This window comes from Marmota monax, unplaced genomic scaffold (genome assembly GCF_021218885.2).
Source record: "Marmota monax isolate L192 unplaced genomic scaffold, Marmota_monax_Labrador192_F-V1.1 WCK01_AAM20220418_F8-fsc00020, whole genome shotgun sequence".
NCBI classification, from domain to species: domain Eukaryota; kingdom Metazoa; phylum Chordata; class Mammalia; order Rodentia; family Sciuridae; genus Marmota; species Marmota monax.
The window spans coordinates 853,652-875,466 of NW_026692912.1; the positions used below are offsets into that span (position 1 = coordinate 853,652).

At 36.7% G+C, this 21,815-nt stretch overlaps 1 protein-coding gene and 1 long non-coding RNA gene across 4 annotated transcripts in view; one reads left to right on the top strand and one right to left on the bottom strand.

Annotated features, from left to right (window-relative positions):
- The window catches only part of Slc44a1 (solute carrier family 44 member 1), a 185,778-nt gene that overhangs the window by 108,358 nt on the left and 55,605 nt on the right, over positions 1-21,815 (top strand). For all 3 annotated transcript variants that reach the window (XM_046451298.2, XM_046451300.2, XM_046451299.2), the window contains exons 8-13: positions 850-989; positions 2,174-2,360; positions 3,416-3,581; positions 4,320-4,476; positions 6,047-6,130; positions 14,898-15,035. In XM_046451298.2, the coding sequence (XP_046307254.1) occupies positions 850-989; positions 2,174-2,360; positions 3,416-3,581; positions 4,320-4,476; positions 6,047-6,130; positions 14,898-15,035 (872 nt within the window). The remainder of the gene's footprint in view (positions 1-849; positions 990-2,173; positions 2,361-3,415; positions 3,582-4,319; positions 4,477-6,046; positions 6,131-14,897; positions 15,036-21,815) is intronic.
- The window catches only part of LOC124097130 (uncharacterized), a 144,025-nt gene continuing 133,974 nt past the window's right edge, over positions 11,765-21,815 (bottom strand). The window contains exon 5 of the long non-coding RNA XR_006853135.2: positions 11,765-11,896. This is a non-coding gene — a long non-coding RNA (uncharacterized LOC124097130). The remainder of the gene's footprint in view (positions 11,897-21,815) is intronic.

The window sequence follows — 21,815 nt, forward strand, 5'->3', positions numbered from 1 at the left end:
TCAGGCTTTCAATTCTCTTACACAGACATCACCTTCCAGTGAGACCTTGCTTACCAGTGTTATATAAAATTGCAATGCCCTCCCAACACAAGCACTATCCTTCTTACCAAATTTTTTCCCTTAGACTCAATATACTGTGTTATCACTTGTTTCCTTATGTTTTGTTTCCCTGTTACTATATAAGCTCATGAGCAATGAGAGTGGAGACTTGGTTTTATTTACTCCTCCATCCCCAGATAGAACAGTAAGTGCTTTAGGCTCTCAAAATATCTGCTGAATGGATTGAATGATGGTATATAATTCAGCTTTCTTATATAGAGTTGGGCTTGCCTCCCCCTTCAGTCTGGTTCTCTGAACTATGAGACAGCATTGGAGATGAAATAAATACTTATCCCTGACTCCCACTGCTATCAGATATTTCCTGTTTTTGCCTTTATCCTTGGTAGGAACTATTCCTTTGATCTTCATTTATTCATTGTGCAAACATTGACACAGAATCAGTGGTATGACTATGTATCTATCGGCACTAGGCACGAGGGTTACTATTTACTTTCAGAGGTACCTGTTAACTGGCTGTCTCTCAGCTTCAAAATCAATGATAAATATATGTGGAGTTAGTTTATTTGATACACTGAAAGATTTGTAAATGCTTAATGTGAAAGACAATCATGGAATAATTGGTATTTCCCTAAAGCTGGCAAAAAGTGAGAGCCATATACTTCCCTGTTTAATGATTTGCCATAGCATCAGTGCCATGATGATATGCAGGAAAGGTCCAGAATATTGAGGATTTATGTCACAGATTTTCTTTTGCTCATTATTGCAAAAACAATTTTTTTTTTTCTCCAGGTGGCACAGGTGTACTATGGTGGCTGTATGCAAAACAAAAAAGGTCTCCCAAAGAAACTGTTATTCCTGAACAGCTTCAGATAGCTGAAGACAATCTTCGGGCACTCCTCATCTACGCCATTTCAGCTACAGTGTTCACCGTGAGTACAGGCTCAGGTGTATCTTTCAGTTCTGTTTTTAATAGCAGGTGATCATCAATGAAGCAGAAACTCACCTCTAGCCTTTGCAGTCCTAACCCTGATTGCCATTAGATGAAACTTTTGTCCCACAGTATACAAAATGCTTTCAAGTCTGCCGGAGGCTTCCTTAATTAACGAATGCTCTTTTGATCAACATTTTGCTCTATCCTGTCTGCTTTTTGAGAGATTTCCACTTGGAATTTTTACATTATCACTTACTAAGAATATATTTATTATAGTCATAATATACTTTCTAAAAACCAATTCTCTTAATGGTGTAATAGTATGTTGAGAAATATATCACTATTTACTTGTTCATGAATTATTTTCCCATTTTTTTCCTTTCAAACCTATCTTTTAATGATGTACATTATATCAAAAATATATGTGAGATTCACTGCTCAGGTGTTACATAGTAAAATTATAAATTATCATGTGGTTAAATAATCTGTCTTGTATCTTTAGTTCACTGTTATCTCCTTTCTGAAGAAAGGGGTGGGGGCAATCTATCCATTTCTAGGAGCAATCCCAAGCATTTTATGAGCATCAAAAAAAATAAATAAATAAAGCCACCATAGAACTGTTGTACCAAAAGATAACTTTGTAATCATGAGTTAAGTACAGTTCTGTATGCGAGCTACTAGGGGTAGGGATAGGAGGGGAGGGAGGCAAAGGGTGAATCTGCTGGGACTCCACTTTTATGGAACTCTTGGTCCAGTAACAGACATGAGATACAAATAAATATCTCCCAGACTTTTAGGGTGATGGCATATTGTCCTCTCACCCTTTTTCAGAGTGACAAGAATATACCTATTCAAATGAAGAGTCTCATCTTGACTGATAAATAAACCCATTTTGATGGTAATGAAGGGTAAAGGGAAAGGTAGAGGAACTCTTGGCTTTAATAAATTGAGAAACTTCCTATGGTTAGCTTTAAAGGACACTTTGTAACCATAATACAATTGAGAACCATTACAACTTCAAAAAGAGATCCCAATTTAAAGTGTTCTTGGGATTCAGAAAATGATACTTCCAGGTTTAGGATTAATGATACTCCCAGGGTTAAACTAAACATTTCTACCACTTTCCATTTGTTTCCACTGCAAAATAGTAACTGGACCTTTCCCTCCCTTCTTCCCATTCAGGTTATCTTGTTCCTGATAATGCTGGTTATGCGGAAACGTGTTGCTCTCACCATCGCCTTGTTCCACGTGGCTGGCAAGGTCTTCATTCACCTGCCCCTACTGGTCTTCCAGCCCTTTTGGACTTTCTTTGCTCTTGTCTTGTTTTGGGCATACTGGATCATGACACTTCTTTTTCTTGGCACCACTGGTAAGAAGATGTGTTGCTTCTTTCTCTTAGAGATAAATCTAATTTGCATTCAAATATTCTAAAACATCAGATTGAGATGGGGGTGTGGCTCAGTGATGGAGCATTTTCCTTGCCTGTGTCCAGCCCTGGGGATTCAATCCCCAGCAAAACACACACACACACACACACACACACACAAAATCAGAGAGAGGACTATTTGTAAGTTTGCTGTTAAAGGTCCAATAACCAATAGCAGTGGTATAGGTCTTCAGTAGTCTACTTCTTATTTGTGGTTTTTAGAGCATACTAGCAGTGTGGGTCTAGACCAGGTAAAGTATAAAATTGCAGCTTAGTTTTAAGATGCTCAAGGATTTGAAGTGAGTTCCATACTGGCTTAGCTATCTGGATCCATTCTGAAACAAATTAATGAGTGTAGCACCTCTCTAGAGTTGCTTAAAAGCCCAGTTAGTGCCAAAGACCAACTTGCTCTTTGAGATTTCCAACTTTGGAAATATCCTGAATCTAACTAGGGCTCCTGCAGATGATACGGTTCATAGTTAGACTCTCCGACTTACTGGTAGCTTTATTTAATATCAAAGGCTAAACCTACAAAGAATTAATTATGAGGAGCAGTGTGGGGATAATAAACTTGTGTGCAACTTCTCTTTTCATTCACCACAAGGAATATAATCTTAATTTCTAAACAGTTAATAATTTAGATCTATAACTACTGTAAAAGTCCTAGCTCTGATAACATTTGAAGTGTTTGAAAATTCATGCCTAAATAACAGATAATGTAATAAATAACAACTATATTCAAATAGAACAACTTTGAAAAGCTTTATATGATACCTTTGAGGAAATCAAAATGCTTAATTATGTGTTTAATTTCACATAATTAACCCTTTTAAAGGATCGTTACTTTTGTCTCTTAATGAAATAGCAGTAGAAGCATGAAGTTTGTGGATTACGGGTAGGGATCTATTGTTGGAAATGAGATAAACTTATATTTAATAGCCACATTTTTTGGTTTGTACTTTATATGCCGCCTTTTTCCTTCCTTGACATTTTCCCAGGCAGTGCTGTTCAGAACGAACAAGGCTTTGTGGAGTTCAGAATTTCTGGGCCTCTGCAGTACATGTGGTGGTACCATGTGGTGGGCCTGATTTGGATCAGTGAATTTATTCTAGCATGTCAGCAAATGACTGTGGCAGGAGCTGTGGTGACATACTATTTTACTAGGTGAGAATTTGTGCTTGGAAAACTTGGGTTCACCTAAGTGCTCATGTCTGCGGTGGGGAGGAAAAGGGAACAGGGCTACTTTCACTTCTTTAAAAAAAGTAACTGGAAATGAATATGACAGTGTTGTAGCTGATAATTCTGGGAGGTAGGAAAGTAGAAGGCTATTATTTTATTTTTTACCCTTTTCTATAATTGTCTCTTTATCAGAATAGCAGGTCAGGATATAATTTAGTTTAAAAAAAAGTGAACTTTGTAATAATACCAAATGTACTTTTGTTTTATATAAATGTCCACCAAAGGACTTGTAATTTGTTTGAGTCAGAAGTGTTGTGAGTCCCCTTTGCTGACTTCAGAGCTGAGTATTAAAGCTATAATCTTCACAGTTTTTTATTAAAATGAGGTACCAGATCTATGTTAAACATCTTTTTAAATTCCATTTTCTTATTATATAATTAACTCCTTCAGAATTCATTAATAAAAGCTTTGAAAGCATAGTTTTATTTAACTTAAAGTCATAGAGCATAAGAACCACATGAAACTAGCATAGGGAAATGAAACATTAATTTTACGTGATGTATCCATAGCATTTGCATTAGGAAAATATTACTTTGCCATTTTGTCATAAAGCTGGAATAAGAATAATGAACTGACTTTTCACTGCATTGAGCTTCAAACCATGCTTGTGTTTTCACCCTGGTCTGAGCCTTGTTTTAATTATTTTTTTGGTCATTAAAATAGGGATAAAAGGAACTTGCCATTTACACCTATTCTGGCATCAGTGAATCGCCTTATCCGTTATCACCTGGGTACTGTGGCAAAAGGATCTTTCATTATTACACTAGTCAAAATTCCACGAATGATCCTTATGTACATTCACAGTCAGCTGAAAGGAAAGGTAAGGGGAAAATGTTTTTTCTATGGGGATGTGCCGCACTTCACCTCTCCAGTTAAAGCACCCAGCAATGCTAAAAGTTGTGTGTGACTGTTTTCTTCAGAGTCTTCACACAGTGGAATCTAGTTCTTCCTCCTTGTTTCCCTTCATGCACTCTGTATGCTCTGGCAGAATTCATCAAATCACTGGTCATCAAGCGCATCCTGTGCTTCTCTTGTGTTGACTCATTCACTTTCCTCCTTAGATCTTCTTCCCTATCCGTTTTTTTGTTTTTTTTTTGGTACCAGATATTGAATTCAGGGGCACTCAACCACTGAGCCACATCCCCAGCCATATTTTGTATTTTATTTAGAGACAGGGTCTCACTGAGTTGCTTAGCACCTTGCTTTTGCTGAAGCTGGCTTTGAACTTATGACCTTCCTGCCTCAGCCTCCTAAGCCACTGGGATGACAAGTGTACAACACCGTGCCTGGCTCCCAGCCCTTTGATTTGTTTGTTTGTTTGTTAGTTTGTTTTTGAGATAGTATCTTGCTAAATTGTTTAAGATATTGACAAGTTACTGAGGCTGGCTTCGAACTTGGAATTCTCCTGACTCAGCCTTCCAAGCCACCAGGATTACAGGCCCTGTTTTTCTTTTTAATTTTTTTATGAGGTGTATAGTGTGATCCTTTGATACATTTATACATTGTGTAATATGCATGTCCATGTGTTCAGCATATTTGTCACCTCATATGTTTATTGTGTAGTAAGAACTTTCAAAATCATCTCTTCTAGCTGTTTTGAAATATCCCATATGATATTGTTAACTATAGTCTCCCTGCTATATAGTAGAACACTAGGAGCTGGTCCTTCTATCCAACAGTAACTTTACACCTACTGATCAACTCTACTAGAAGGAAACAGGAGATGCCCATGACATTGGTTTCTGGGCAAGAATTTGTTAGATAAGGCCCCAAAAGCAAAAATTAACAAATGGGATTACCACAAACTACAAAAGCTTCTGCACAGCAAAGGAAACACAATAGAATGAAGAGACAGTCTACGGAATAGAATGAAATATTTGCAAACTATACATCTGACAATGGGTTAATATCCAGAATATATAAGGAATTCCCTGTCGTTAACTGAGAAAATAGCATGCAATTCAACATAGTTTTGCTCAAATGCTACCTCTCCCTGGAAACCTTTCCTGATTCTCTCCATCTCCCATGCAATATTCATATTCCACCCCCCCCCCTCTTCATTTTCCACTGTAACACTTAGTATTTTTACCATATTCTGTTTCTAACCTTATATGCTTAGTGTTTTCTTCTCCTGGTAGATTGTAAGTCCCTGGTAGCTTTCCATACCTCACTGTATCATATATGCAATGAGGACTACAAGAATGTTGAATTAATTAAAAACAATTCAGCCATTCTGTTTTCAAGAAGATAAGGGTAGATGTGGAGGTTTTGAAGTTAATTTGTAATTCTTAAATTTTATTTACATTTATTTTTCTAACATTTGAAGTCTTCTATATGATGGTTTGGTTGTTTTATTTTTTTAATTATTTCACTTTTTTCCCTCTGTCCAGGAAAATGCTTGTGCACGATGTATACTGAAGTCTTGCATTTGTTGCCTTTGGTGTCTTGAAAAGTGCCTAAATTATTTAAATCAGGTAAAATATTTTAAATCTTTCACTTTCAAAAGTAGATTGTTGTTTCTGCTCCCAAGATTAAATGATTGAGCTTAACTGAAAGATGTTGTTTTTTTGTGGTATTATATTGTACATGTTACTTGATCAAATATAGACATACTTGAATCCTGTTCTTCTTTTTTACATTACTATGTGTTCTTACCAGGTTCATTATTATATTAATCTTAATTTCATTTATGAATAAAATGTCATTAAGGTTTTTTTCTGAGACATTTATCTCTTAACAATTCACATGCTTTTTAAATATTATCTAAGAATCTTTACTCTGTCATTCTTGAATTATTTTAAATGTTGTTTGAAAGCTTTAGTTTAGTGTAAAGCTATTGAGGCATTTGTTTCTTTTTTGCAATTATCTACTATCATTCAAAACCAGTGTGTTGTCTGTTGCTCCTTTTTTTTTTTTTTTTGGTTCCAACTGCTAAGCACTGTGATGTTTACCAGAGAAATATTATCAAAGAAGTGCTGTTTCTAAGGTTGAGTGGAATTGATACATATGGGACACTTATAGTTCTTGGGAGAGTAGGTTGACTCTCTGTCATTCTATATTTGAGCATGTAGGATTAGCTGTGGAATACTCCCCTTTCCCTCCCTCCCTGTCTCTCTCTCTCTGTCTCTTTCCCATTCCCTAAAAATCAATTCTAATGTATTGATGCCCTCATCTAATAAGCCAAAGACAAAATTGACTTTCTCACCATTTACCTCTAATGATTGATTTTCCCACCACTTAGCTCTAGCATTGCACTTTCTATTCACTCCAGGATAGCTGAAAGGATGCCAATCCTGGAGCCCTGGTATTGAGCATGCCTGGACTTTGCTTTATTGGGCTGTATGGTTAATACAAGAACATAGGTATGACATTTTATTAGCAAAATACATATTTTCTATGGATAAACAAGAGTTTGGAATCTCATTTTAAAATAATAGTAACACCCATAACAACCTGAAAAATTATTCTTTGAAGTTTGGTTTGAGGCCAAGTTATCCTTATCAAAAAGTTGATAGATTCACTAAAAATCATCATCACTACATTTTATATCTGTCTTACCCTCAGAGAGGCCAATTCCTGCCTCCTTGGCTCAGTTCCTACTACCTTTCCCAGGCACCCTTTGCTTTCGCAGTTTCCCAGATGTGCCTGGAATGAATTCCTTCCAACAGCTGATCAGCTCCTACTGAGCTTTAATGACTATGCCTGAGCAACACCTCCAAGAAGCTTTCCCTCATCACCCAGCCCCTCCACAGCTTCCAAGACACCAGTTCAACCCCATGAAAATACTGGGAAATTAGAATTATCTGTTCCTTCTTTATTGTCACTTTAGACTTTCATCTCCTTAAAGGCAGGAATCTTATTTTTTTATCTTCCCAGAAGCTAACACAGTTCCTGGTACACAGTTCCTGGTCTTTGTTTTCTGAATGAATTATGAGTTTTACTAGTGAATATTTGGTTTCAAAAAGACTAACAGGGTGACACAAAACTACAAATAAGAATCTCAAAAGGAGATATGCAGTTATACTGAAGGAAGGAAACGTAACATCAAGCTAATCAGTAACCAGATAGATAAAAGAATTTAGAGTTTCCAGCATATCTCTAAGCTAAAGGTTAGTCGCTGACTTAGTACTGAAGTCTTATGAGGCTGGTCTTTCTTGTACCAGTTTTGTCCATTTTGGATCTTCATTTTGTAGGTATGATGTTTGAGGTTTGAAAGGAAGCATTGAAATAGTAATCAAACCCGTGAACAATGATTTAGGGAGAATTCCGAACTCTTAGTAGTTCTTTTGGGGAACATGAAATACTACAGTGTGGGGACTGCTCATAAGAAAGGTTTCATTCAAAATGTGGTCAATATATTAGAAAACTTCCTGCCACAACAGGTTGAGAGCATAGAAATGAGTTGCCCATAGAATGTTTTAAACCACCTTTCTATGAAATGTTTCCCAGCTAGGTGAGCATCCACCAGCTAACTTTATTAAGTGTTTGCCGTGTGCCGGGTTCTGTGCCTTATGCTCCACATGCAGCATCTCCCGTTTAGAATTCTGTTTTGTTTTTGGAAGATGAGTAATGATGAGTTAATGTCCCTTCATGTTTCCTCCTGTCCTCTCTTTTGCTGTGTCTTCTGAGGCTTTCAGAAGGCTTGAGCGGGTGAAAATCCAGACACATGCAAGGCCTAGTTGAGGTAATATCATGGACGAAACAGGCAGAGATCTAAGATAATGGAGTTGGCTAGAGACCGTGGTTAATTGGAGAGCTCATGTTCCCTCTGAGGTAGACAATCAATGCACCAGTCTCACAGACTGCGGCAATGTGAGAATTTATAGACAATTTATTTCTTTTCTAATATTTTTAGAATTCCAAAAGTCTATGTTTTGCCTCCTGCTATTAAAATGTTGATAAAAAACAAACTGAGGGCACCAGAGTAAATAGATGTTAGGGCTACACAATATGTGTTATCCAGGGGCCACCAGTTCGCTGCCACTGCTCTAGAGAGTTTACAGGATAGTCGTAGAGAAGAGTGTTGATAGGCCTTTTGTTGTTTATAATAAAGGTGCTAGATTTTGCAAACACAGAGTGAACTGTGAACTGCTCTTTGTTCTGCAGGTGCATAATATGACACAAAAGTGATGATATATCTAGTCTAACAGAATTCACTTTAGGTAGAGAGATTGTTACAACCATAATGTGTTTTTTTCTGGGCATTGGATCACGCAGGCCTTGTTTTATTTTGCCATTTGTAGATAGTACCTTCAACATTGGAGGGTATCTATTCTCTCACTTATGAGCTCTTAATTTTATAAAGCTTTTCTCTACATAGTGTAGAGCAGGAGTTACAGAGAATGTGTTTTTAGTAGACTGCATACCTGGTGCTACACTAAATACTTTATAATACATTATCAATTTCCACAACTCTGTGAGGCAGGCATTATTTCCTTTATCATACATGGGAAAATTAAAACAGGCATCTTGTAACAGATCACATGACCTAGAGGTAGAGGAAGTTTCAAATCCAAGTTTGCAGTTCTTTCCTTTATGTCACACTGCCTTCCACCTTTATGCACCTTTATGTATACACACACACACACACACACACACACACAAGTTCAGCATAGAGAATATTCAAACTTTCATCAATTTTCATATCAAATTTTCATGTTTCAAACTGAGACAAGTAATGAATTTAAAGAACATTTAATTAAGGTTTGTATTTTAGTTAGCTTTTTCATCACTGTGACCAAAAGACCTGATAAGAACCATTTAGGAAAAGAAAAGTTAATTTTGGCTCACAATTTCAGAGGTTCAGTTCATCATCAGCTGACTCCATAGCTCTGGGCACAAGGTGAGGTAGAACATCATGGCGGAAGGGTGTAGTAGAAGAGCGCTGGTCAGTTTATGACAGCTGGGAAGCAGAGAGAGCTCCACTCACCAGAGACAAAATATAAACCCCAAAGGCGTGCCACTCCCCCAACCTACTTCCTTTAGCCACACCCTATCAACTACAGTTACCACCAGTTAATCCTTATCAGTGCATTAATCCACTGATCAGGTTACACCTGTAATCATCTAATCATTTCACCTTTGAAAATTCTTGCATTTTCTCACACATGAGCTTTTGGGAGAATACCTCATATCTATAAGTGATAACATACTTTTGGCAACATACTTTTAATTCTCATGATCTTTAAAAAGGTCTAAGAACTTTTTTAAAGTCTAAGAATTTGAACAAAACTTTTATTAAACCCTTTGGTGTGGGCTTGCTGTCATACCCTATTTCAGTCCATTTGGGCTCCAGTAACAAAATATCGTGAACTAAATATTTTGTCTACAACAGAAACATGTTCCTCACAGGTTGAGAAACTGAGAAGTCTAAGATCAGGGCAGTGGCTGATTTGGTGCCCTATGAGACCAATTTCCTGGTTCATATATTCCACCTTCTGGCTGTGTCCACACATCGTGGAAGAAACAAGACAGCTCTCTAAGGCCTCTTTTCTGAGGGTGTTAATCCCATTGGTTCACCTTTACCTTCCAGTGCCATCACTTTGATGATTAGGTTTCAACTTATGAAGAGTTTAGGGGAGAGCTCAGGTGTTCAGACCATAACATGGCCCTCCATCCCTGGTTCCAAATAAGAAAGGAATGTTTGTAGTTCACTTTCCTCAATTTATAAGAATCCACATAGGAGTTGCCCATATTGTATTCTCCTTTTCTTACCACTGCTGTCCAACTTTCCCCTCTAAAGGGAGTCATTATGTAAGTATTTTAAACTTTAAGAGAGTTTCTGTGTCCTTCAGTGATGAAAGAAAAGGTGTGGAAATTGTGCTCTGGGACAGGTGTCCAATAGTCTTGATTATCTGCATGGAGACCCTTTGCCTCAACAATTTTTTCCACAAAACCATAACTTTTCCTCTAAACTTTGTCATGCAAAAATACTACCAGGGGTCACTGGGGATCATGCATTCTTTTTAAAAAGATTCCTGGATGATGGTCATCCTTTATCTCACTTCTGGGATTTCGGTGATCTCAAGCCTGAGTGCTGCCTGAGAAGATCTTTGGTGTGGGCTAAATGTTGAGCTGATGCTTCTCAGGAGCAGTTTAGCTCAGGTTAAGGAAGGCTGCTGAGAAAATAGGTGGACTATCAAAAAATAGTCTGCAGAAAGCTCAGAGAACAGTTATCAGGGAAAACCACTCAGAACTTCTTGAGAACCTTAGCCTGAACCCTTTTAGACTAGGAGGTATAGAAACAGAGAAATTTCTTTGTCCTGCTTGTGATCTGTAGCACATTTTTCTTCCTGAAGAGATCATCTTGACTTTTGTGTATTTCACACAGCTCATCTTCCTGCCCTGGGAGTAAGTGAAAGAACTAGCAAAATAATTACTGACTTTTTTTTCAGTTAGGTGGTGCACAGAATGGCAGAATTAATGCCAATATGGTTAAATTCCTGTAAGAGTATCCTACCCTGGAACTTGCGGGTAGAGAAAAGGCATTATGGAAGCTTCCTTCCTGTCTACAAATAAATAGGCTTCTGCTCCAAAAACAGATAGGATTCAGCAGGATGCGGGGGAAAGAAAGAAGCAAAGGGAAGAATAATAATTCTCAGATGAACTCAGAACCTTTTATGCCGAAGTCTGGCTGGGCACAAATGCCGCAGTCTGGCTGGGCACACAATCACGAGCCACCACACAGCTTGTAGATTCAAACAGCAACTCTTTATTCCCGAACTCACACCAGCCGTCTACAATCACGTTCTGGGGAAATCCACGTTCTCTTCCCAAATCCACATTCTCTGCCCAAATTCACGTTCTCTGCCCAAAATCCCCTCCACTGGGCTTCTATCTCCAAAATATACTGTCTGAATCCCGTGAGAACTCAAGGGGAACTCAGGCAGCAGGATACGCCCTATTCCCAGCAGGAATAATCTTAAACCTTAAACCTGGAACCTAAACCGGGAACGCCCTAAACACGATTATCTTAAAACCGGGAACACCCTAATCTGCCTTGGTCCTTGAGCAAGGTCACTTATATTCAATGTCACTGCAACATGTCAGCAACATGGGGTACGCTGGCAAGGAAATTGTCATACCTACTTGGCTAATGGCTCCCAGCACTTTTATAGTTTAGTTAGAAAGGGTTAGGCCCCCTGCTGAAGTCAGCTGGCCAGAGATAAGAGGAGAGAGAATGGGGGTGCCTGTATCTTCTTTTGCTTCTGTCTCCAGTTTCCAGGAGGCTCTTGGTGAACCTGGAAAGGGTAAACAGCACAATGAGAATGGGTTGTTCCTCATTTGGAGTTTGGTTTAAATAGGTCATCCCATTTCCTTGAGTCTGGACATAATGATACTTTTTTTTTTTTTTTTTTTTTTTTTTTTTTTTTTTTTTTTTTTTAAAGAGAGGAGGGGGGGGGAGAGAGAGAGAGAGAGAGAGAGAGAGAGAATTTATTTATTTATTTTTAGTTTTTCGGCGGACACAAACATCTTTGTTTGTATGTGGTGCTGAGGATCGAACCCGGGCCGCACGCATGCCAGACGAGCGCGCTACCGCTTGAGCCACATCCCGAGCCCAATGATACTTTTAATATTAGGAAGTATCTCAGAATCGATATAAATAGTAAATATGATAGGGTATTTTCTGCCTGAAAACCTGTTATTAATAACTGGTTCATTAGTCCTATGGAAAATAAGGAGTTGACATCCCTGATCATTAAAGAGCTCTGTCAGTTAAATTGTTAAACTAAAGAATTACTGTGGAAGATGCTAAAAGACTGGATGTTGTGGAGGAAGTTATTTAAACCTGAAATGAGCACATGTGGTTTGTATTTTTAAAAGGATAAGAAGGTGGTCCCACTGTAAATGAGATTGATATTGATCTTTGGTAGAACAGAGGTCAGCAGATTTTTCTCTGTGAAGGACCAGAAAGTAAATACTGTGGCTTTATGGGCCACATGGCCTCTCACATCTGCTCAGTTTTGCCTTTGTAGCCTGAAAGCAAGCATCAAGAGCATGTAAACAAATGAGCGGGCCTGTGATCTAGGAAAACTGTATTTACAAAAGCAGTCAGCAGGCCAGATATGGCCCGCAGGTGGTGGTTTGACCATCCCTGCTCCAGAATAAATTGGTAAATGGGTATTTTTGTGAGTACTTAGGAAACTAGTGAGAGCTGGGAACTGTTCTGTGTTCTTTGAGAATAGGTCTGGCTAGGGCAGTTCTTCTTCAGCGTTTTTTTTTCAGCAGGGTTACTGTTACACAAGATCAAAAGTATAGTTTATTTTTACATCACTGAGGCATTTTGCAGAATGTTTCAAAAGAAGTTTTTGTACCAGTTGGAAAAAATGTGGAGCACTGAAGTTTTATGTAGTTAACTGTTTGTTCCCTCCTATCTATAAAAGAAGCACTGGCAGATGACAATACAAAGGAGTAAGCAGTGAATGAATGCTAACAGAAAAGCTTGATAGTATGATTTCTTAAAAATAGTTTATATGTTAGCTTTTCAAATAAAAAGACCTAGAAATGTAATATAGTAACATTCTGATAGTAAATTACCCTAATTTATACAATTACACTGTGATTCTCAAAGAAGGCTATAATTTTCTACTGTTCAATTTCTGAAAAAAAAAAAGTTTAAGGACCACAGTTAGTGACCTGTTCAGTACGGTTCTCTTCACTTGGCTCTGAAATGTATTTCATTTTTCATCAGCGAATTTTATCATCTAATGGCAAATTAAATTTTTAACAACCAAAACATCTTCATACAGGTTCATAATAACTAACAAGCATACAATTAGAATACTCATAAGTTAAAGACTTTGTCTTCCAAGATTCAGTATTAAAAGTTTAATAGGCAGCACAGTATGAAATAAACCCTCAAGTCTAGCAGTTTCCCATCAATTACAATAGTTTGCCCATACTAATCATTTAAGTCAGCACTAACCCAAAAATTCCTCAGGACCAAAAGTTTTAATCACTAAGTCCACATACTCTCTCTTCTGAAGACTCAGATGGATTTGAGGTAGTGGTACTTCTTTACATTTTCCAGAAATTAGCAATGCAATTCTACTTTCAGAAAATAAAATGTCTTGCAATAAAAATAAGAGTCTGTAACCAGTGGTTCAAATAGACAAGGGCTACAGAAGCAAGTGTAATTAATGAAAGTTTGTCAATTGGGACTTGGTATTCTACAAGACAGAATGCCCATCTCAATCTAGCCTAAGCAAGGGAATGATATTATTATTATTATTATTGTTATTATTATTACTATTATTGTTGTTTTTCAGCAGCAGCAATATATTAGCTTCTATACTCAAAAAGTCCAGAAAGCTGGCTAGTTTCCCAGCTTTCTGGGGGATGCAAATACTGTCACCAGATTCAAGTACCCAGATTCTCTGCTCTTGACTTCAGCCTCAGTTTCACACTGTGACCTCCAATAGCTTTTCCTGTTAGTTGGCAAAACAACTATGCCCATTATACTTCACCCCTTTCAGGCAACCCATGCCTGTGGAGGTGAAAGGAACCCTCTTTTTCCCAGAAGTCTCAGGGACCATCTTTTTTACCTCATTGACTCTGACTACTTATGTAATGACAGTCTGACATTTGGCCAGGTGGGCAGAGCACACTGATTGGCTCATATCAGTGACCACCCATGCTCTGAGCTGGAGAGGGAGTCAACCCCACTTAGACTCATCAGGAAGGGCTATTTTCTCAAATGAGGTCTGGGGTCCTGTTCCCAGGATGGAGAGGAGTATAAAGTGTCAGGCATGAAATAGCTGTCTACTGTAGGGCCATGAGAAGCAAGAGTATAGAGGAAAGCCACCAAGGAGAAGACGATGGGTATTCTGGATAAAACCACACACTGATCTGATGCTCGTACTTACCGCTGCCATTTATAAAGCATCACTGAAATGGTTTAAGTGTGTCACTGATATTCATAATCATGAACCTGAGACATCTAGGAAAGATTAAATTATGTTTGATTTACTAAGATGGGGAAGAGGTTAATGGATGTTAGAAAGGTTTGTGTATGTTTTAATAAATAACTTTTTAAAGGGCCGAAACTAAGCTAACTGGAAAGCTCTTTTTATCACATCAGGTGTTTTTCCCCAGTGTTTCATATTTCTTTGTGCTCAGTCTCAATTTGTACCTCATGGATTTGACTCCAAAGTACTCTTAAAAGCTGTGTTTTAACTATGCAAGGTTTATGTCTTTAAAAAGTCAGTTTATTATTGAAATACTGTGTTTTCTTTTGTCCAGAATGCTTATACAGCCACAGCTATCAACAGCACCAACTTCTGCACCTCAGCAAAGGACGCCTTTGTCATTCTGGTGGAGAACGCTTTGCGAGTGGCTGCCATCAACACAGTGGGAGACTTCATGCTATTCCTAGGCAAGGTAAGACCAAGTGTATTGTCTGAGTAAACTTTTTACAAAAATGTGCCTTTTAGTTTAAAAATTCCCTACCTCCCCCACAAAAAAACTAACCCAACTAAAAGTACTTAAACCAAAGCATGCACTTACAAAGTCTTTAATATGCATCAGATACTTTTCTATGTCCTTTACATGTATTATGTTTATTTAATCCTCACAACAAATTTATATTCTAAGTACTGTTATTCTTGTTGGGGGGACAGAGACACAGTGAGGCTAAGTATCTTGCCTTACATATTTTGTGTGTCACCTTACATATTTTAAACAATATAGAATTCAGAAACAGTGGATTAAGGGTAGCACTCCATCTGGAGCCCAACTTCCAGGCTTTCAGTCTTCACTCTGTCACTTACTAGCTGTTTGACTTGAGGCAATGACATAACCTCTCTGTGCCTCAGTTTGCCCATTTGTAAAATTAGGATGATAATAGAGCCCAACTCCTAGAGTTGTGAAGATTAGACTGGTTCATACACATAGAGTGTCTAGGACACTGCTTGACACATTGTACATTTTTAGTGAATTTTAGCAGTTTTCCATGACTGTTAGCTATTGCTGTTGTTACTGTATATAAACCCTTTTAAAATTGAACTGTTAGGGAATAAGGCTTCTACTTTCCTTATAAGTGTCTAAGAAGAGAAAATTTATTCCATACTATTAAAATCTGCAAAATAATAAATAGCATTCATTATAATTCAATTTCATTGTAGCTATTATTTCCAACCATAAAATAGAAAATTTTTGAAAAAAAATGAGGAAAGAATAAGACTTGCAACATCTCCACCATAATCTGCTGACTCTTACCTTACCATTTCTGTATATCACCTCCAGTGTTACTTCATGGGCTTTTATCCTACAGTACAAAAATCATAACATACATATCTGTCTGTCCTACCCTTTTTACTACACAGTGTATCATATACATTTTCTAGCTTGCGTTGATAATCTTCCTAGTTCCTCATTATCATTATGGTCCATATTCCATCAAATGCTCTTTTTAAACCATCTCTTACTAATGAACACTGAGGTCACTCCAGCTACTGCATTTTTAAAATTTTTTTTGAAATAAAAAAAAATCTTTGGTATGGAAAACCAAAGCACTGTGTAGTGTGAAGTGAGTAGGATTGCAGGCAACTTTCCTCTGAAAAGAAGAAGAAATGACAGATAATTATTTTTGAAAATTTGTGATTAAATTTATATTATAGCCAATTTGTTCTTATTGTGTTTTTACGTGGAAGAAAATTTTTACAGTAAAGATAGAATGAATTAATCTGAGTTAAGAATTGGGAACATCTGACACTGTTACTGTTATTGTTTATGTGCTTTCTGTTTAATTCAGAAAGGCTTCAGATTCTTTATTTTTAAACATATTTATAATCTGTCTCTAGAGCTAAGAAGGAGATGAAGCAAAATAGAATAAAAAACATGTATGTACGTGGCATTTTTTTTTTTAAGAGAAAAACCATTAAGAAGGAAAGGGAGAATATTCTAGTAAGTGGCAATACCAGTGATGGTGGTGATTTTCATAAGCTCTGATTGAGGCGCTTCCAGCCACTAGGCACTGAGCGAGGAGCTTTAATGAACGCAGCACTGGCCCTCCCTGTGAGACGGGCTTCATTTTATAGCAGAGGAAACCAAAGTTCAGAGACAGAATTAAATTGGCCAGATTTAGAGAACTGGGACATGGCAGAACCAGAGTCCACTCAGGTTTGTCTGACTTCCGAGATTAATCACTGTGTGCTATAATTGCCTCAGCAGACATTAAATTTGCCCTCAAACCTTCCCCCCAACACTTTTCTTTTTCTTTCTTCTTTTTAGTCAATAATTTTGATAGTGGTAAACTACCCCAGAAAGTAATTCTAAATATTTAAAAAAGGGTAAAAAAAGGTGTTATATATAATAGTATAAGAGTGACCAATTGTAAATAATCTGAAGCCTAATAGTAGGGAATTGGTTAGGTATAATAGTCTGATGGCTGTTATTCACCTATTAAGCCATGTTTCATTATGAGTTTGTAGTATGAAGAAGAAGTGCCTATAATATAGTAAGTGAAAAAAACTGAGTAAAATTATAGTAAGACTATCACAGTACTGTTTAAAAATGTGTACAAGGGGCTAGAGTTGTGGCTCACTGGTAGAGCACTCACATAGCATGTATGAGGCATTGGGTTTGATTCTCAGCACTGCATATAAATAAATAAAAATAAAGGTCCACCAACAACTTAAAAAAATAAAACCTAAAAGTCTTTAAAAAAGAAAATGTGTATAAGGACTGGAGATATAGTTCATACCTAGCATGCATGAGGCCCTGGATTTGATCCCTAGCAAAACCCTCCCCCCCAAAAAAAATAGTTAATTAATTAAAATTAAAATATGCATAAGAAAAATAATGAAAATTAATATCACAAATGTTAACAACAACTACCTTTGGAAATAAGGATAACTCAAGCCCCTTCCCTTATTTTACCACATTGAGTGTGCATTCTTTTTATAATGAAAAAATATAGAAGATAAAATATAATGTTTTAAAGTTGCCTTTGAGTTTTTCAATAGTCTATTACTTGTTGGTCAGAATTTTTCCTATAGATTTTTAATATCCTTTTATTCATTCAACAATATTAAGTGTTTACTAGTAAATGCTATGGGCTATTCTGGGTGCCAATTATATATTAGTCAATAAATTTGATTTAAAACTTGTGGAAAAGGAAATTATATTCTTGCTTTCACTTGGTATTGTATTTGAACATTTTCTGTTATACTGAAATTTTTCTAACCATAGTTGTACATCTATTGTTTCATTTATTTAATCTATCCTCTGGTTTGTTTTGCAGCTAAAATGTTCCTAATATTTTACTAATATACACTGCAGTGAAACATCCTTGCCCACATCAATTCTGGCTTCTTTGAATCATAAAATCCTACAGTTGGAATTAATTGGAGTTCTTGGCATGCATTGCTAAATTGCTTTCCAGAAAGATATAAACATGATATTAATAACATCATTGAAAAGGACTTTAAAAACCATTAAAGATTAATTTTTATTTAAAAAAAATCCAAAAAGAAGAAAACTAAAAGGAAAAAAATACCTTCTGGTTTCTAACATACTAAGATAAGATTATTTAGTTTTCCCTTTTTTAGGAATATACTTCTGATTATAGAATCCAGTAAATCTTATGAAAAGAGTTTCTTTTATTACAGTTGAATGGCTGCTAGTGTGCAGAAGTATTTTCTGAGCAGGAAGCCATAGTGAACATTATAAAAGATAAATGCCAGGAGCCTCACTATTGATACTTACAGCAACTTGAATGAATCTTGAGAGAATTAGGCTAAGTGAAAAAAAAATCCAATTCCCAAAGATTAATACTGTATGATTCCATTTGTGTAACATATTGAAATGACAACATTGTGAGAATGGATCTGTGTTCGTCCACAATAGGGATAGCTGTAAAAGGGCAGAGAGCAGGATCCCTGTGATGCTGTGGGTATTCAATCTGTATCTTGACTGTGTCAGCCTCAGTATTGGTGGTGATATTGAAGGGAACTGGGTGAGTCATACATGGAATCACTCTGTTACTTCTTACAGTGGCAGTTGGATTCACCATTACCTTAAAACTTAAAATCCAATTTTAAAAACTTTAAAATCCAAAACAGAACAAAAAAGTAATGTCATAGGTTCCATTTCTATGGAGCACCAATGATTTTTATGGAAGAGTGAATTAGATTTAGAAGAAACCATAGGTCCTCTAGGTTTGCATAAGAAAAGAAATTTATAAGCTCTTAAATATTTCTAAATCCAAAAATATATTGATATTTGCCCCCAGTAAAGCTATCCCTCCAAAAAGACAAAATGTCATTTTCTTCTGTGTAAAAGTATTTTACCTCTATCTGGTAAAATCTTTCCTCACATTAATTATACCTTCTAATTGACAAGTTACTTGACTTGGATTAATAAAAATGAGAATGTGGCCGGACACGGTGGCACACATCTGTAATCACAGCGGCTTAGGAGGCTAAGGCAGAAGGATTGAGAGTTCAAAGCCAGCCTCAGCAACTTAGTGAGGCACTTACCAACTCAGCAAGATCCTGTATCTAAATAAATTTTTTTTTAAAGAGAGAGTGAGAGAGAGAGAATTTTAATATTTATTTTTTAGTATTTGACGGACACAACATCTTTGTTTGTATGTGGTAATGAGGATCGAACCCAGGCCGCACGCATGCCAGGCGAGCGCGCTACCGCTTGAGCCACATCCCCAGCCCTAAATAAAATATTTTAAAAAGGGGCTGGGGAAGTGGCTCAGTGGTTAAACACCCCTGGGTTCAATCCCCGATACCAAAAAAAAAGAGAGAATATGAATTATTACTTATAGGTGCTAGTTTATTGTAAACAAAATGTTTCAAAATACAGGTTCCAAGATGAAAGAATATCATAAATATAGGACTTATGGTGGCAAAAAAAGAAAGGGATGGAGGGACAAATATTGCCAGGCATTGAGTTAAATGCTGTTGTAATCATGGGATATGTATATTGTTGTCTCTTTTGAAGATGGAAAAATAGGATCAGAAAGGTTAAATGAACTTGCTTAAAGTCACAAAGTTAAAGTAATAACTCAAATAATTCAAACCTACATCTGTAAAACTCTAAAACTAGCATCCTCTCTCCTTCCTGATTCTTACACCCTACCCTGTATTTGAATCTCTTCTGCTGTATCCCCAATAACTTGTCCTCTATAACAGGAGTACCTCAACTTTTAAAATCACATGCCCTATTAGATAACGAATTTGAGCACAATTCCCCAACACATTTACCTTTATTTATTGGTGACATGTACACAGCTCCTACTAATTGGTGCATTATAAAGCATACTAAAAAAGGAAATTTTAAATGTATGAGAAATAGAAATAGAAGTTCCAGATGATTCTGTTGAATACATGTTAGAGCACATGTACCCCATCGTGGAGATCACAGATCTAGACCAGCATTTCTTGAGATATATGCTGTGTACCTTATCAGTGCCTGAGATATTTTTCAAATGCATTTTGCTGGGCTTTATTTTTTTTTTTTTTTTTTTTTTTTTTTAAAGAGAGAGTGGGGGGAGAGAGAGAGAGAGAGAATTTTTTAATATTTATTTTTTAGTTCTCGGCTGACACAACATCTTTGTTTGTACGTGGTGCTGAGGATCGAACCCGGGCCGCACGCATGCCAGGCGAGCGCGCTACCGCTTGAGCCACATCCCCAGCCCAGCTGGGCTTTATTTCACATTCAATGAATCAGACTCTTGGGTTCAGAGTCCAGAAATCTGCATTCCTAGCTTCTCTATAGTTTGAGAACCATTATTATATCCTGCTTCAATAAATGCATGACATACATTTCTTTGACTTTTTTACCTAACCATCACTGGTTCTTGAAGTTGTTTCTCACATGACATAATATCCAGGCTTCAATCTCAATTTTTGTCTCATCTACTTTGTTTGAGCCACACCTTCTTCCTATAGTTGACTTTAGCATTTCCAATGTGGTTTGACTTTTAGGAGCATCATAAGGGCATAAAGAACCCCAGCCCTCTAATAGGGTAGATATATAAAACTTAAAGACAGTATAAGAAATAACTCATTCTAAAATTGAAACCACAAGAGGGAACGCAAATGAATGTAATTAACCATCTGTGAAAACCACCCCAGAAAATAAGCCACTGTAAGAGGTGATTCATAGGTATATTGCCGTCCCTCCCTGGTGGTCTAGTGGCTAGGATTCATAAGTATATTGCCATAAAAATGGTGGGAGGGGTCTTCCAAAACTTGGGCAAACCCAGATTTGCCCCATAAAAGTATCTGAGAGGGATTGATTTATAGTTGAACCAATGTATTTTCTAATGCATTATAACTCATGGTTGAGATAACAGTGAATGAGAGGTGCTTTTATGTTGATAAACAGAGGGAATATGTAGGAGTTTGCCTGTCCTAAGCACTAGGTAAGGAAAAGTGGCTGTGAGTCTAGAGTACTCCTTCATTTCCTTTATTTAGTGTGTGATGCTAGGGTAATTAAAGGGCTAAGGAAGTGTGTATCTAGGATTCAGTACAATCCATTACTAGTATCCAAGTATTTGCTAAGTTTTTATCTAGAAAGAGCAGTGGTTGGCATTTTAAGTCCTTTATTGAATGGAATCTGTTCTTTTCCCTGCTCTGTGACCTTGCACACATTGGCTAGAATCTCTGAGCATGTTTCACAATCTACCAAGTGGGATTGCTGTTTACCATAAACTATTATTAAGTTATTGGAAAGCTTAACTAAAATGTATTTAAATAACCATAAAACACTGAAAATGTGATGTATAAAATGATGAAATATCATAATAGAGTTTTCTGACAATAAACACATTAGTTATTTCTCTTATTTTTCTAGCATGGGTGTTTTTGGCAACCTTTTCTTCACAATTCAAATCTAAACTTCATAGAAAGTTTTAAAAATTTGCCACATATCTACATAAAGTAAAATACAAAACAGAGGAAATTTTCTAAGAATAGAGATGTTTGTTACAGCATCATTTATATCTTAAAACAATGTAAATCTCAAACAAGAAGGAGAATGAGTAAATAAATTTTAAATCACCCATAAGGTGAAATTATGTAGTGGAGTATTTATGAAGCACTTATAATGATGCTATAAATATTAATGAAGAGCATTTTGATTTGTTTTTATAATAGGATTTCATATATGTAAGAATACCAAGGAAAAATACATACCAATACC